Source organism: Tamandua tetradactyla, chromosome 24, assembly GCF_023851605.1.
Source record: "Tamandua tetradactyla isolate mTamTet1 chromosome 24, mTamTet1.pri, whole genome shotgun sequence".
In the NCBI taxonomy this organism is placed as follows: Eukaryota; Metazoa; Chordata; class Mammalia; order Pilosa; family Myrmecophagidae; genus Tamandua; species Tamandua tetradactyla.
This window is the reverse complement of record NC_135350.1, coordinates 17,244,693-17,261,784: the sequence shown is the minus strand read 5'-3', so window position 1 is coordinate 17,261,784 and position 17,092 is coordinate 17,244,693. Positions and strand designations below refer to the sequence as shown.

General features: G+C 35.1%; 1 protein-coding gene across 8 annotated transcripts in view; it reads right to left on the bottom strand.

Moving 5' to 3' along the window:
- The window catches only part of TBCK (TBC1 domain containing kinase), a 288,273-nt gene that overhangs the window by 197,356 nt on the left and 73,825 nt on the right, over positions 1 to 17,092 (bottom strand). For all 8 annotated transcript variants that reach the window (XM_077142625.1, XM_077142621.1, XM_077142622.1 and 5 more), the window contains 2 exons: positions 16,554 to 16,627; positions 1,569 to 1,710 (listed from right to left, as the gene is read on the bottom strand). In XM_077142625.1, coding sequence (XP_076998740.1) covers positions 1,569 to 1,710; positions 16,554 to 16,627 — 216 coding nt within the window. The remainder of the gene's footprint in view (positions 1 to 1,568; positions 1,711 to 16,553; positions 16,628 to 17,092) is intronic.

Here is a 17,092-nt window from a genome sequence, read left to right as displayed (position 1 = left end):
AAAAGCTGGGTTTTTACCTTGGAAGAAATGCTAATATGTAAGGTACCATGTCATTAAGAATAAATTCCTATTTTAATAATATTAACTAAAAGCTAACATTTATTGACTGTTTGCTATGTCACATACTGTACCAAATTCTTTATATACATTAGGCCAGCAATTTAATTTAATTTTTAATTTTTCCAGCAATTTTATAATATATAAATTATTATTATTACTTATAGAACTAGAACTCAAGGCTTGAGAAATTCAGTTAGCCATCCAAAGTCACACAGCTGTACTATGCAGCAGTACCAGAATTCAAATCCAGATCTCTCTCACTACAGAAGCTTATCTCTTAATTATTATGCCTTACTATGTCTGCTGCTGATTTAGTTATTAAATATACAAAATTAAAGAAACATGTCAATCTAATTCATATATATGATAAATATCAATGAGTTAAATTTTCAAAAATTTTTAAATTTTTGAAAATCCTTTGGGAGACAGAAATAATATTTTTTCAACAAATATTTTTTCAGCACTTACCATATGCCAGAATTAGACAAAGGTGCTTCACCTCAAAGCTGAATAACCAAAATTTCAGCCTTGAAAAACCTCATAGTCTACATAGAGTATACTAATGTGGCAAATGTTACAGAAGGAGGGCAGAGAAGAGAGGACACCTAACACGTGCAGGTTTTTGCCGGTAGGGTAGATAGATGAGAAAAGGGAGGATGTGATAAACTGTTAGCTGTCCCACCAAATCTATTTCAGTCTTTTCCCTCAATTTTGGTGTCTAAGTAAAGACTGTATTTCATTGCCTCCCTCGTAGCTAGACGCAGTCACATGAGTAAATTATCATGATTGAAAAGTACAGAGTTGAAATTTGCAACTTTTAGGTAACCTTTTTAAATATAATTGCCCTGAGCTCTAGCTAGAAAAGTGATAAAAGGAGCAACTTTGGAAACCAGGTATTAAAAATGGTGTGACGTTATAGACCAGAGCTCATCTATGTTCCTTAAGTGCCTGTATATATATATATATATATATATATATATATATATACACATACACACTCATATTATTTTTTTGGTGCATGTCTGGGAATTGAACCTGGGTCTCCCACATGAAAGGTGGGCATTGCAACCACTGAACTACCCGTGCACCCAAACGCTTATATTTTTAATTCGTTAAAAAAAAATATGGTAGCTTAGTCTTTACTGTAATAAAAATACAGGATATCTGGAAAAGTCATCATAAAATGCCAATATCTGAACTGAGTCTTACAGGAAACATAACTCAACAGAATAGTTAAGAGTATTTAGGAAGAAAGAATACCATAAAGGAAGACAGCATGTCCTATAAAAAAAAGTGTACATAGTTTAATATTTCTAAAGATACCAAAATAATATGCATATTAATTATCAAATAAGATTTTTTAAAAGTCAAATTGAAAATTAAATCTATTCTCAGATCTAATCATTTTTTACAATAAAAGCACATTATCCCTAAATAACTTTTCTCTCCAAAAATGCTATTCCAATAAATACACAAGTCTTTTAATTAGAATATTTCTATATACATACCATACAAAGCTCAAATAAAATGATTCCAAGAGACCATACATCTGATTTGGGGCCAGAAGGCAATGGTTTTTCGCTTGGCATATGATCACTGGTTTTGAAAACTCCTTGTGCAATTACTTCAGGTGCCAAGTATGATGGATACCTGTGTGATATATTAAAATAATGAATAACTGATACATACAACAAAGGAGCAGAAAAGTAGTAGTTCATTTTTATTTCCAGTGGTAAGATCTATACAAAAATTCCTTGCAATCTAATTAACTGTTGCTAGGAAGAATTCTAACAAACCATCACAACATAGAATTTTATGTATAGACATCATGAGTAAACACACAACTCTCAAACAGTTTTAAAACCATTATGTCTCCCTAAAGCATTAGATCCTTTCTTTGCTTCCTCTGTGGTTTATCAGGTGTATATTTCACAATCCTCTATATTTCCAGGGGTTTTTTCTTCCCTTACTGCATATCTTCTCTTAATATGGATCTATTATTAAACATACATTTAATCTTTACCACAGTATTTATTCTTTTGAGAAGTATAAGAATCAAAAGCTGTAAAAATTTATAAAATTGAAAAGTAAAATCTCTTTCTCATCTCTTTGTGTGCCTTTCCCAAGATATTCCCCTTCTCTTCCAGTCTTCTCCTCTACACAACTCTCTTTATATATTTTCTACCAATCATCCCTACCCTACATGGCAGCACACTATAAATAATGCTCTATATGTTTTTCCCATTTATTTTTGAGATTGTTCTATAAAAATAAGTATAGATGCCTACTTATTTTTTAAAACTGCCAAGAATTTCATTGAAAAGACGCATTTATATGACCAAACTCTCATGAATGATGTTTTACAAGTTCCATTCTTTGGTTATTATGAACAATGCTGAAATGAATATATTGCAAATACTGAATTTCCCCCACAACTATGCATGTATAGCTGATAGATAAATTCCTCGAAGGGGCACTACAAGATCAATAAGGTACATGCGTTTTAAATTTCAATTAAGTTTTGTCAATTTATACTCACTAATAACGTGCGACTGTGCCTATTTCTCCACACCTCCACCAACACAACAAGGTTTTTTTTTTTTTATTAATTAAAAAAAGAATTAACAAAACAATTAGAAATCATTCCATTCTACATGTACAATCACTAATTCTTAATAACATCACATAGTTGCATATTCATCATTTCTTAGTACATTTGCATCGATTTAGAAAAAGAAATAAAAAGACAACAGAATAAGAATTAAAACATTAATAGAAAGAAAAAAAAAAAAACAAAAAACCTATCCCTCACATGCAGCTTCATTCAGTGTTTTAACATAATTGCATTACAATTGGGTAGTATTGTGCTGTCCATTTCTGAGTTTTTATATCCAGTCCCGTTGTACAGTCTGTATCCCTTCAGCTCCAATTACCCCTTCTCTTTTTTTTTTTTAATTAACCGAAAAAAAGAAATTAACCCAACATTTAGAAATCATACCATTCTACATATGCAATCAGTAATTCTTAACATCATCACATAGATGCATGATCATCATTTCTTAGTACATTTGCATCGGTTTAGAAAAACTAGCAACATATCCGAAAAAGATATAGAATGTTAATATAGAGACAAAAATAAAAGTAATAATAGTAAAGTCAAAACAAAACAAAACAAAACAAAACAAAAACCTATAGCTCAGATGCAGCTTCATTCAGTGTTTTAACAAGATTACTTTACAATTAGGTATTATTGTGTTGTCCATTTTTGAGTTTTTGTATCTAGTCCTGTTGCACAGTCTGTATCCCTTCAACTCCAATTGCCCATTATCTTACCCTGTTTCTACCTCCTGCTGGACTCTGTTACCAATGACATATTCCAAATTTATTCTCGAATGTCTGTTCACATCAGTGGGACCATACAGTATTTGTCCTTTAGTTTTTGGCTAGACTCACTCAGCATAATGTTCTCTAGGTCCATCCATGTTATTACGTGCTTCATAAGTTTATCCTGTCTTAAAGCTGCATAGCATTCCATCGTATGTATATACCACAGTTTGTTTAGACACTCTTCTGTTGATGGAGATTTCGGCTGTTTCCATCTCTTTGCAATTGTAAATAACGCTGCTATAAACACTGGTGTGCAAATGTCCGTTTGTGTCTTTGCCCTTAAGTCCTTTGAGTATATTCCCAGCAATGGTATTGCTGGGTCGTATGGGAATTCTATATTCAGCTTTTTGAGGAACCGCCAAACTGCCTTCCACAGTGGTTGCACCATTTGACATTCCCACCAACAGTGGATAAGTGTGCCTCTTTCTCCGCATCCTCTCCAGCACTTGTCATTTTCTGTTTTGTTGATAATGGCCATTCTGGTGGGTGTGAGATGATATCTCATTGTGGTTTTGATTTGCATTTCTCTAATGGCCAGGGACATTGAGCATCTCTTCATGTGCCTTTTGGCCATTTGTATTTCCTCTTCTGATAGATGTCTGTACAAGTCTTTTTCCCATTTTGTAATTGGGTTGGCTGTCTTTTTGTTGTTGAGATGAACAATCTCTTTATTAATTCTGGATACTAGACCTTTATCTGATATATCATTTCCAAATATTGTCTCCCATTGTGTAGGCTGTCTTTCTACTTTCTTGATGAAGTTCTTTGATGCACAAAAGTGTTTAATTTTGAGGAGCTCCCATTTATTTATTTCCTTCTTCAGTGTTCTTGCTTTAGGTTTAAGGTCCATAAAACCGCCTCCAGTTGTAAGATCCATAAGATATCTCCCAACATTTTCCTCTAACTGTTTTATGGTCTTAGACCTAATGTTTAGATCTTTGATCCATTTTGAGTTAACTTTTGTATAGGGTGTGAGAGATGGGTCTTCTTTCATTCTTTTGCATATGGATATCCAGTTCTCTAGGCACCATTTATTGAAGAGACTGTTCTGTCCCAGGTGAGTTGGCTTGACTGCCTTATCAAAGATCAAATGTCCATAGATGAGAGGGTCTATATCTGAACACTCTATTCGATTCCATTGGTCGATATATCTATCTTTATGCCAATACCATGCTGTTTTGACCACTGTGGCTTCATAATATGCCTTAAAGTCCGGCATCGCTAGACCTCCAGCTTCGTTTTTTTCCCTCAAGATGTTTTTAGCAATTCGGGGCACCCTGCCCTTCCAGATAAATTTGCTTATTGGTTTTTCTATTTCTGAAAAATAAGTTGTTGGGATTTTGATTGGTATTGTATTGAATCTGTAAATCAATTTAGGTAGGATTGACATCTTAACTATATTTAGTCTTCCAATCCATGAACACGGTATGCCCTTCCATCTATTTAGGTCTTCTGTGATTTCTTTTAACAGTTTTTTGTAGTTTTCTTTATATAGGTTTTTTGTCTCTTTAGTTAAATTTATTCCTAGGTATTTTATTCTTTTAGTTGCGATTGTAAATGGGATTCATTTCTTGATTTCCCCCTCAGCTTGTTCATTACTAGTGTATAGAAATGCTACAGATTTTTGAATGTTGATCTTGTAACCTGCTACTTTGCTGTACTCATTTATTAGCTCTAGTAATTTTGTTGTGGATTTTTCCGGGTTTTCGACGTATAGTATCATATCGTCTGCAAACAGTGATAGTTTTACTTCTTCCTTTCCAATTTTGATGCCTTGTATTTCTTTTTCTTGTCTAACTGCTCTGGCTAGAACCTCCAACACAATGTTGAATAATAGTGGTGATAGTGGACATCCTTGTCTTGTTCCTGATCTTAGGGGGAAAGTTTTCAATTTTTCCCCATTGAGGATGATATTAGCTGTGGGTTTTTCATATATTCCCTCTATCATTTTAAGGAAGTTCCCTTGTATTCCGATCCTTTGAAGTGTTTTCAACAGGAAAGGATGTTGAATCTTGTCAAATGCCTTCTCTGCATCAATTGAGATGATGATGTGATTTTTCTGCTTTGATTTGTTGATATGGTATATTACATTAATTGATTTTCTTATGTTGAACCATCCTTGCATACCTGGGATGAATCCTACTTGGTCATGATGTATAATTCTTTTAATGTGTTGTTGGATACGATTTGCTAGAATTTTATTGAGGATTTTTGCATCTATATTCATTAGAGAGATTGGTCTGTAGTTTTCTTTTTTTGTAATATCTTTGCCTGGTTTTGGTATGAGGGTGATGTTGGCTTCATAGAATGAATTAGGTAGTTTTCCCTCCACTTCAATTTTTTTGAAGAGTTTGAGGAGAATTGGTACTAATTCTTTCTGGAACGTTTGGTAGAATTCACATGTGAAGCCATCTGGTCCTGGATTTTTCTTTTTAGGAAGCTTTTGAATGACTAATTCAATTTCTTTACCTGTGATTGGTTTGTTGAGGTCATCTGTGTCTTCTTGAGTCAAAGTTGGTTGTTCATGTCTTTCCAGGAACCCATCCATTTCATCTAAATTGTTGTATTTATTAGCGTAAAGTTGTTCATAGTATCCTGTTATTACCTCCTTTATTTCTGTGAGGTCAGTAGTTATGTCTCCTCTTCCATTTCTGATCTTATTTATTTGCATCCTCTCTCTTCTTCTTTTTGTCAATCTTGATAAGGGCCCATCAATCTTATTGATTTTCTCATAGAACCAACTTCTGGTCTTATTGATTTTCTCTATTGTTTTCATGTTTTCAATTTCATTTATTTCTGCTCTGATCTTTGTTATTTCTTTCCTTTTGCTTGCTTTGGGATTAGTTTGCTGTTCTTTCTCCAGTTCTTCCAAGTGAACAGTTAATTCCTGCATTTTTGCCTTTTCTTCTTTTCTGATATAGGCATTTAGGGCAATAAATTTCCCTCTTAGCACTGCCTTTGCTGCATCCCATAAGTTTTGATATGTTGTGTTTTCATTTTCACTCGCCTCTAGGTATTTACTAATTTCTCTTGCAATTTCTTCTTTGACCCACTCGTTGTTTAAGAGTGTGTTGTTGAGCCTCCACGTATTTGTGAATTTTCTGGCATTCCGCCTATTATTGATTTCCAACTTCATTCCTTTATGATCCGAGAAAGTGTTGTGTATGATTTCAATCTTTTTAAATTTGTTAAGACTTGCTTTGTGACCCAGCATATGGTCTATCTTTGAGAATGATCCATGAGCACTTGAGAAAAAGGTGTATCCTGCTGTTGTGGGATTTAATGTCCTATAAATGTCTGTTAAGTCTAGCTCCTTTATAGTAATATTCAGATTCTCTATTTCTTTATTGATCCTCTGTCTAGATGTTCTGTCCATTGATGAGAGTGGTGAATTGAAGTCTCCAACTATTATGGTATATGACTCTATTTTCCTTTTCAGTGTTTGCAGTGTATACCTCACGTGTTTTGGGGCATTCTGGTTCGGTGCGTAAATATTTATGATTGTTATGTCTTCTTGTTTAATTGTTCCTTTTATTAGTATATAGTGTCCTTCTTTGTCTCTTTTAACTGTTTTACATTTGAAGTCTAACTTGTTGGATATTAGTATAGCCACTCCTGCTATTTTCTGGTCGTTATTTGCATGAAATATCTTTTCCCAACCTTTCACTTTCAACCTATGTTTATCTTTGGGTCTAAGATGTGTTTCCTGTAGACAGCATATAGAAGGATCCTGTTTTTGAATCCATTCTGCCAGTCTATGTCTTTTGATTGGGGAATTCAGTCCATTAACATTTAGTGTTATTATTGTTTGGATAATATTTTCCTCTACCATTTTGCCTTTTGTATTATATATATCATATCTGACTTTCCTTCTTTCTACACTCTTCTCCATACCTCTCTCTTCTGTCTTTTTCATATCTGACTCTAGTGCTCCCTTTAGTATTTCTTGCAGAGCTGGTCTCTTGGTCACAAATTCTCTCAGTGACTTTTTGTCTGAGAATGTTTTAATTTCTCCCTCATTTTTGAAGGACAATTTTGCTGGATATAGGAGTCTTGGTTGGCAGTTTTTCTCTTTTAGTATTTTAAATATATCATCCCACTGTCTTCTAGCCTCCATGGTTTCTGCTGAGAAATCTACACATAGTCTTATTGGGTTTCCCTTGTATGTGATGGATTGTTTTTCTCTTGCTGCTTTCAAGATCCTCTCTTTCTCTTTGACCTCTGACATTCTAACTAGTAAGTGTCTTGGAGAACGCCTATTTGGGTCTAATCTCTTTGGGGTGCGCTGCACTTCTTGGATCTGTAATTTTAGGTCTTTCATAAGAGTTGGGAAATTTTCAGTGAAAATTTCTTCCATTAGTTTTTCTCCTCCTTTTCCCTTCTCTTCTCCTTCTGGGACACCCACAACACGTATATTTGTGCGGTTCATATTGTCCTTGAGTTCCCTGATACCCTGTTCAAATTTTTCCATTCTTTTCCCGATAGTTTCTGTTTGTTTTTGGAATTCAGATGTTCCATCTTCCAAATCACTAATTCTATCTGCTGTCTCTTTGAATCTATCATTGTAGGTATCCATTGTTTTTTCTATCTTTTCTACTTTGTCCTTCACTTCCATAAGTTCTGTGATTTGTTTTTTCAGTTTTTCTATTTCTTCTTATGTTCAACCCATGTCTTCTTCATGTCCTCCCTCAATTTATCGATTTCGTTTTTGAAGAGGTTTTCCATTTCTGTTCGTATATTCAGCATTAGTTGTCTCAGCTGCTGTATCTCATTTGAACTATTGGTTTGTTCCTTTGACTGGGCCATATTTTCAATTATTTGAGCATGATCCGTTATCTTCTGTTGGCGTCTGCACATTTAGACAGATTTCCCTGGGTATTGGATCCAAAAGTTTGGAAGATTTTTCTGTGAAATCTCTGGGTTCTGTTTTTCTTATCCTGCCCAGTAGGTGGCGCTCATGGCACATGTTTGTCTGCGGGTCCCACCAGTAAAAGGTGCTGTGGGACCTTTAACTTTGGAAAACTCTCGCCGTCCGGGAGGTTCGCTAGCCGAAGCGGCTTGGAAGGGGTCGAGCCGGCCCGGGGTCTGAATGCGGGGAGGGTTGCTGGCCGCCGCAGCCCGGGAAAGCGCCCGTCCGAATTTCTTAGTCGCCCGGGCGACAAGCGTGGCGGGAGGGCGCCAGCGGCAGCGGCCCGCCCGGGAGAGTGCACGTTCCTGGGGAGTCACGGGTTTGGAAGGGGCCTCCCCCACCCGTCACCGTTCTCCGCGGCCTGGGGATTTCTGATCCAATTCTCTCAGTTGGTCCGGGCGGCCGCGCGTGGTGTGGGCGCCAGCTGCCGCGGTTTCAGGGGACCGCCTCTCCAATTCTCCCAGTTGGCCCGGGAAGGGGGAAGGGAGTGACTCCGGCCGCTTGCCACCCCACCCGGTGAAGCCCGCGCGCCTCGGCGATCTCACCCGAGCGGCTTCTCTCAGCCAGCCAGCCGTTCCAGGATGGGGTACGCTGTCTTTTTTATCTCTGTTGTGGCTTTGGGCGCTGTTCTGTATCGTTTCTACTCCCCTAGTAGCTGTCCTGGAGAAGAAACTAAGATCCGCGTGTCTTACTAAGCCACCATCTTCTCCGGAAGTCCACAACAAGGTTTTTGAAAACTATTAGTACATATATTTAATGCAAAAGTCCCTTTATTAAACATGAATAAGGTATAAAGGATAAGCTTCAAAGAACATCAATGAACCCACCATGCAGGTTAAGAACATCAAATTACCACCAAAGGTCCTTCTCTGTATCTCGCTGACTATAACACTCTCCTTAACCCTCAGTAGGTACAGCCATCTGGAATTGTTCTATTGATCATCCCCTTACGTTTCTTTATAGTTCTGCCATATGTTTTTATCCCTAAAATGTATATTACTTAGTCTAGTCAAGTATATTTCTGAACTTTAAATTATTAGACTTATGCTGACTGTATATTCTTCTGTGCTTTGCCTTTTTTTCAAGCTGTATTATTTATTTCTAAGAGTCATCCATATCATTGCATGTAGTTGTCATTCATTTTTCCTTTTATTTTATGAACATACAGTAATGTATGTATACATTCTAATATTAATGAGCATTTAACAGTTTCCTGTTTCTTATATATAAACTATGTTGCTTGGAATACTATGTATGGTGTACATTTGCAAAAGTTTCCCAAGGGTACAAAGGTACATTCAAGCAAGGATTGGTTGTCTAAGGTCATAGGATGTGTGCTCTCAACTGTATTACATCATGCCAAATGATTTTCAAAAATTGTTGTACTAATTTATACTTTCAGTAGAAGTGTAAGGCAGTTCCCTATTGCTTACTTCTTCACTAACTGTTGATACTGATAGACTTTTTCATGTTTGACAATCTGATGAATGAAACTGTACATCACTGTGGTTTCATCTGTATTTCCATAATAACTAATGAGCTTGCTGCATCTTTCATATGTTTATTGGCCATTCAGGTCTCCTCTTGTATGAAGTTCCCATTCAAGGTTTTTGTGCATTTGTCTAGTACGTAGTTCTCTTAGAGCTCCTCAAGACCACCCACATTTGGAGATTCACTAGAAGGACTCCTGGAATTTAGCATACTCAGCTAAGATTTATAACTGTGAGATAGTATGGACATATAGCAGCATCATAAGGGAAAAAGACAGAGGCAGAGTGTGGAGGAAATCTATATGCTTTCTTAAGCTCTATCTCTCTCTCTCCCATCAGGGATCATACAGAGTACAAGAGGAAGATGTTTCTGCCCAGAGAAGCCCATTAAAGACTCAGTGCCCAAGGTTTTTACTGTGGGCCAACCAAATAGGCACCCTCTGCCTAGCATCTACTAAAATTCAAAATCCCTAGAAGAAAGGCAAATGCTTGGCTTTGTGTAGTAAGGAATTTGGTTCCATCTAAAGAATGGTCTGGTCTTATTCCAGGCTGCTAGGGGGAAGGGGGACAGGTTATTACTAAACCCTTTGAATTTCTCAGTGATAGTAGTGTTTATGCTATTGACAGTGAACTGCTGAGATCACATCTGATAGTTTATGATAATTAGGTGACACCAGAAAATCCATCAACCCTGTGGTAAGAGGGTTGGAACTTGGAGCCATGTAATATCAGCCAATCCTCTGGTAAGGAGAGGAGGTTGGATGATGAGTTCAACTATGTGGGTAGTGATTCAATCAATCAAGCCTATGTAATGAAACCCTGATAAGAAAGCTTCACAGGGAAGCTCAGTGAGCATCCTAAATTGGCAATACTCCGTGCCTCTTGCGACACATAGAAGTTACCAAAGCTCACATCTGGAGTCCTCCCAGACCTGATCATACGCATCTCTTCCTTAGCTGGTTACAATTTGTATCCTTTTGCTACAATAAAACTGAATGTAGGTATAGTGCTTTCATGAGTCCTGTGAGTTCTAATGAACTACAGAAACAGAATAGTTTAGGGAAACTTCTAAACTTGCAGTTAGTTTCAGAAGTCTGGGGCATACTTGGCAATCTGGGGGACTATTCCTTTAAACTAGAGTTTGGCTAACTCCAGGTAAGCATAAACTACATTGTTTGCACCAACAGGAACAGTAAAACACCCTATTGTGCGAACACTTTTAAAATCCTAGTTTCCAGACAAAAATTCTATCTGCTGTCTTCCAAACTCATAAATGTAAACGGTTTTACTTAATAATAAAAAACAGTCTTTAAAAAGAGTATATTCTATAAAATGGGCTGGATTTCTAATCTTAATCTCTGATAAATTCATTTTTATCAATAATTCCATGAAACTTTAGTTGATCTGATAAAGCAGAAATAATCATTCTTCACAGTGACTCTCCATAGTATTTATCTGTATCCTTCTTATGGTTCTCTAGTAACCATAAGGCATTTGTTTCACCTCTTCTATATTTTTATGCAATATATTATATATATGATATATGGTATTATAGGGATACCTTGGAAATATTGTGGGTTCAGATACAGGCCACCACAATAAAGTGAATATTGTAATAAAGCAACTCACAACTTTTTTTATTTCCTAGTGCACATGAAAGTTATATTTACACTACACTGCAGTCTATTAAGTATGCAATAACAACACATCTAAATAAAACAATGTACATAGCTTAATTAAAAAATATTTTATTGCTAAAAATGCTAACAATTATCTAAGCCTTCAGTGACTTATAATCTTTTTGCTGCTGGAGGGTCTTGCCTCAGTGTTGCTGGCTGCTGAATGATCAGAGTGGTGATTGCTGAAGGCGAGGTGGCTGTGTCAATTTCTTAAAATAAACAATGAAGTTTGCCACACTGATTGACTCCTTCATTCACAAAAGACTTCCCCATAGCATGTGATACTGTTTGATAGCATTTTAACCAAGATAGAAGTTCTTTCAAAATTGTAGTCAATTCTCTCAAAACCTGTTGCTGCTTTATCATCTAAGTTTATGTAACATTCTAAATCCTTTGTTGTCATTTCAACAATATTCATAGCATTTTCACCAGGAGTACATTACATCTCAAGAAACAACTTTCTTTGCTCATTCATTAGGAGCAACTCTTTATCCCCTCAAGTTTTATCATAAGATTGCAGTAATTCAGTCACATCTTCAAGCTCCACATCGAATTCAAGTTCTCTTGCTGTTTCTATCACATCTACAGTTATTTATTTCCTCCATAGAAGTCTTGAACCCTCAAAGTCATTCATGATGTTAGAATTAACATCTTCCTAATGTGAACGTTGATATTTTGACCTCCTCCCATGAATTACAAATGTTTTAAATGATATCTAGAATGGTAAATCCTTTCTAGAAGGTTTTAAATTTGCACCCCCTCCATCAGAGGAATCACTATCTATAGTAGCCACAGACTTAAAATATGTATTTCTTAAATACATAGACTTGAGAGTCAAATGATTCCTTGATCCATGGGTTGTAGAATGGGTACTGTATTAGCAGGCATGAAAATAGCATTAATCTTGTTGTACATCTCCATAAGAGATGTTCGGTGACTAGGTGCATCGTCAATGAGCAGTAGAATTTTGAAAGGAATCTTTTTTTCTGAGTGGTAGGTCTAAATAATAGGCTTAAAATATCCAGTAAGCCACACTGTAAATAGACATGCTGTCATGCAGAGTCTGTTGTTACATTTATAGAGCAGAAGCAGAGTAGATTTATAACTCTTAGGATTTCCAGAATGATAAATGAGCACTGGCCTCAACTTAAAGTCACCAGCTTCAGTAGCTCCTAACAAGAGAGTCAGCCTGTTCTTTAAAGCTGTGAAGCCAAGCATTGACTTCTTTTGATTTATGAAAGTCTTAGATGGCATCTTTTTCCAATAGAAGGGTGTTTCATCTACACTGAAGATCTGTTGTTTAGGCAGTCACCTTCATTAATTATAGTATGGTGTGGGCATACAAATATTCCTGGTTTTTCTTTTTCAAAGCTACCTCCTCCTACTATGATTGTCAATGCTTCATTTTTGTTCTTTTTTTGTCCCCTGTCCCCCAGTGCAGAGTATTTTATTAACTGCACTGGTGTTCTTGCTTTGTACTAAAATCTGTTTAGAACAGATAGCTTCATTAATTGGAGTCTTCCACCTTAACATGATCTCTAGATGTTGCTAAGCCCAAGGTTGGACGTCTGTCTTTCAGCAGGCAGAAGGCCCAGCCAGTATTATTGTATTCTAATATTTATAGCTCTAAACATTTGAGTTTATTTAAAGGACCATATCCTTCAAAAAACACATTTCCCAAAAGGAGACACAGACCACAAATTCTTTATCACTGGGGGAAAAATGACCTCTTATCCTTCCCCCTCCCAACTCCTCATTATAGTCCAGTTTTAGAAGGATGGTATGAAAAGGTAATTTATAAAATAACCCCTGGCATTGCTGGGCGAGGACCACAGATACAAGTTATTGGGCTGGTGGGTGATGATTTTATAATGACCCCAAAGTTGAGAAGCAGGGTTAAGAAACCAGGGAGAGGCAGATAAGGCAGTTAACATGAACAGAGACAAAATATGGCTGCTGAAGGCAGGAATGGGCTTCACATATATAGGTAAAATACAAGTTCATTATGTCAGTGAATATAATTTTAAAGTCAAATGGGTAAATTATGTTTTTAAATATTTTTTATATTTTGTTTTAATATAATCATGACAGCGATATCAGTATCTTTTAATTTGATCACATATTTCTTTTACACACAAATTTGTTCTATGCCATTTTACCCTAAGATGATTGTACTGTTCACTTTCTAAATGAATTTGTGAAATCTTTGGACAGCTAAAGTGTAGTGGGAAAAGCTCTGGGCTTGATGTTATAATACCTGTGTTCTAATTCCAGTCCTACCATATATTGTATATGTTATTTGAATGTCTTCATCAGTAAAATAAGAAATAATAATGCCTAACTCACAAAACCATTAAAAGATCAGTGAATACGTAAGGAGGTTTTATAAAAATGGAAAATGTGGCACAAATGCAATGTTGTATTTTTATCGATGTCACCATGATATATCTAGGTGCAAATTATTCGTTTTTAATCCTTATTTTTAGGAAACTAACCCAAAAATGATAGTATGGGTAGTAAAACATCAAGAACACTAAGGGTAAGTTGTTACAACAAAAACTGGCTGGTGATCCCTAAAAATACACTGGTGGCCCTTGTTCCAAAACTTGCAATTTCCCTTTTAATCAAGGACAGGACTTAACACAAACAAGAAGTCCTAGAATTGTTCTTTAATGTAGAGCATCTATTTTTCAACAAGGTCCTCTTCTTTAGCATAGCATTTAACATTCAAAGGTAATTACCAGAACTTTGGTGTGAGAATGACTGGTGAAGTAAATATAAGTGGCTTTCATCATCTGTTTGATGTTTTAACAAGGTATTAAGCTACTGGCCAACTGAAATGAGTGTCCAGTTTCTAATTCTTTACAGTATTTTGAAACAGATGTTAACATTTTACTTTGTTGTTCCTTAATATTTGTCTTTTGAATCAAATGCAAGCTTCTTCTGGTGTAAATATTTTCTTTCATGCCTTAGCTGTTTGATCACTATTTTTTCTGGCTAATGTTTCACATTTTGCTCTTTGATACTTTCTGGCAAGACCTTTTGGGTCTTAGACTTCAAAGTAGGCCAGACCAAATGGTAATGAAAGAGCAAGTCTATCCAAGCAATTGAAATTCAAGTGTAGTTCTTCAAACTGCCTAATGTACTTTATGCAAAATCAATTCCTTTCTTCCGTTCATCACTAAAGCAAAACCTAAAACATTTTGAGACAGAAGTTGAAAACTTAAAGTAATTTTCGTTTACATTATGTTTTTGGAGTTGTCTCACAAAAATCGATTGAGACCAAAGGAAGTAGTTGCAGCATTCATGTTTACTACAGTTCTTTAGAAGTCATTTCAAATGGCTATTGTCACATGACAAAGATGCTACAGCTTTATTATGAACTTATCCTCATTAAATTCAAAAGAAATTTTTCAAGAAATAAGAAATTGTTGACTTTATTTACAAAAAGTATTGGTTTTTTGCTTGTAAAAAGAATTATTCATTACTTTTGACCACAAGTTTTTGATAGTCAAACAAAAAGACTATGAATTTATGCACTTTAATAAGTAAGTCATCAAAAAGAAAATTTTTCCATTAAACGATGCACCTCTTCAGGGCAAGAACTTATCCTACCTATTTTTGTACATTCAGCATCCAGGAGAGAGGGTACTCCATAAAAGTATTCTCAATGAATAAAGGAAGGAATGAATAAACAATTTATTTAAAGTCTAAAGTTATTAGTTATACCATAGCTAATGAAAATTTTGATAAGAAACCTGCAATCTAACTTTTAAAGATAAAAGGGCAATTTATAAATGAGGCGTTTGTCTCTTAACTTCTAATTAAGTTTTTAAGCGATGTTCTGCTTCAGGAAAATACTCTATGACTCCATGTCACAATCCCCAGTAATGGTGTGATAGAATTGAGTATGGAAAGCCCAAAGAGTGAAACACAAAAGGACACTATTAAAAGTAATCACACAAAAGTTTTTAAAATATGATTAAGGTCCCTAGATGATAGTATCATATCAATGTTAATTTCCTGGTTTTGATAATTGTATTGAAGTTATATAAGAAAATTCTTCATTTGGGGAAATACAAATTGAAGTATATAGGAGTAAAGGGCCAACATGTGTGCTCATTACTCTTAAATGATACAAAAAATTATATTTATACATACATATATACATACATACATATATGCATATATACACACAGTCAAAGAGAAGAAACAGAGATAAAACAAATGTAGCGAATCTCACATTTGGGGAATCTGGGTCAAGGGTAATTAGGAATTCTTTGTCCTATTTTTTCTAACTTTCATGCATCTAAAGTTATACCAAAATTAGCCACTAGTAAAATTTAAAAATTATATTATTAAAATGTTTAAGGGCAACCATTCAATAAATATAACAAAAATCATATCAAAAGCATCCATTTGAATATAGGATGAAATAAACTACTATTCCTTTCTTGAAGGCCAATGTACATCGGGAATTCTATTTCAAGAAGTGATCAAATTAAACTCTCCAGGTTAAACACATACTTCCAGGTATGGAATTTACCCTAATACTTCAGATATCCACTAGGACTCAACTGAAATCTTAAATTATAGTTGGATCTTAGAGAACTGGGAATTTCACTTAGAAACATTAAATGGAAAACAATGTGAGGGTGATCTTTCTCAGACTCTTGATGTACACACCTGGGAATCTGTTAAGCTTCTTGCCTCTAACTAATCTAATTCTGAATGAAATTCAATTAATTAGTAAATTAGTAATTTATTTTCACAATAAAGAGAGGGTCAATAATTTGTTAGCCTCTCTGCCAGTTAAATGAAGGAACAATATCAAGGATCTTTAGGATGCTTGGAATGACTCATTGTCTACTGTTTCAAAAAGTACATGCAAAATTAAGGTGTATTAATAAAGAAAAGCTGTTTTTTAGTGTCAGAAATATAGTTACTAATAACTAACAGAAGTATACACTTTATCAAAGATTACAAAGTTTAAAACAAGACTCATAATAAAAGAAAACATAATCTTACCCTATTGGGAAATCAACATCATCACCATGAGCTGTCATGTGATAAAGTCCAAATTTAGCCAATTTAATATGCCCCTACAAAAATAAAGGAGAAAAATCATTATGAAGTATTTTAATATTACTGGCAAGGGAAATTATCATTACATAGTTAAAAGTAAGAAAACCTTTTGATAGGTAGAGACATTAAGAAATTACTTTCAATTTACTATGATTTATTACAAACTATCTTCCAATGTTTAAATTCTGCTTCATACTCATTATATGTGTGTGCATATGTGTGTGTATCTCAGAATGACAAAAATATTATCTACAGCTTCTTGACAAAGAAAAAAGAGCAAAATGTTCTCATTTTTTCTTGAATCCTTGGTTAGAATATTTTGTACTAATTTTAATAAAAGAAGTTTTTTTCAGGGGGTAGAAAGTTCATTCCTAATATTCTAATTTAACCCTGACATGGTAGTTCTTAACTTGAAAAAGATTACTTTCACAAAACATCAAGATTTTGGTAGATCTGCTAGACTTCCAATAACTTTTACATTG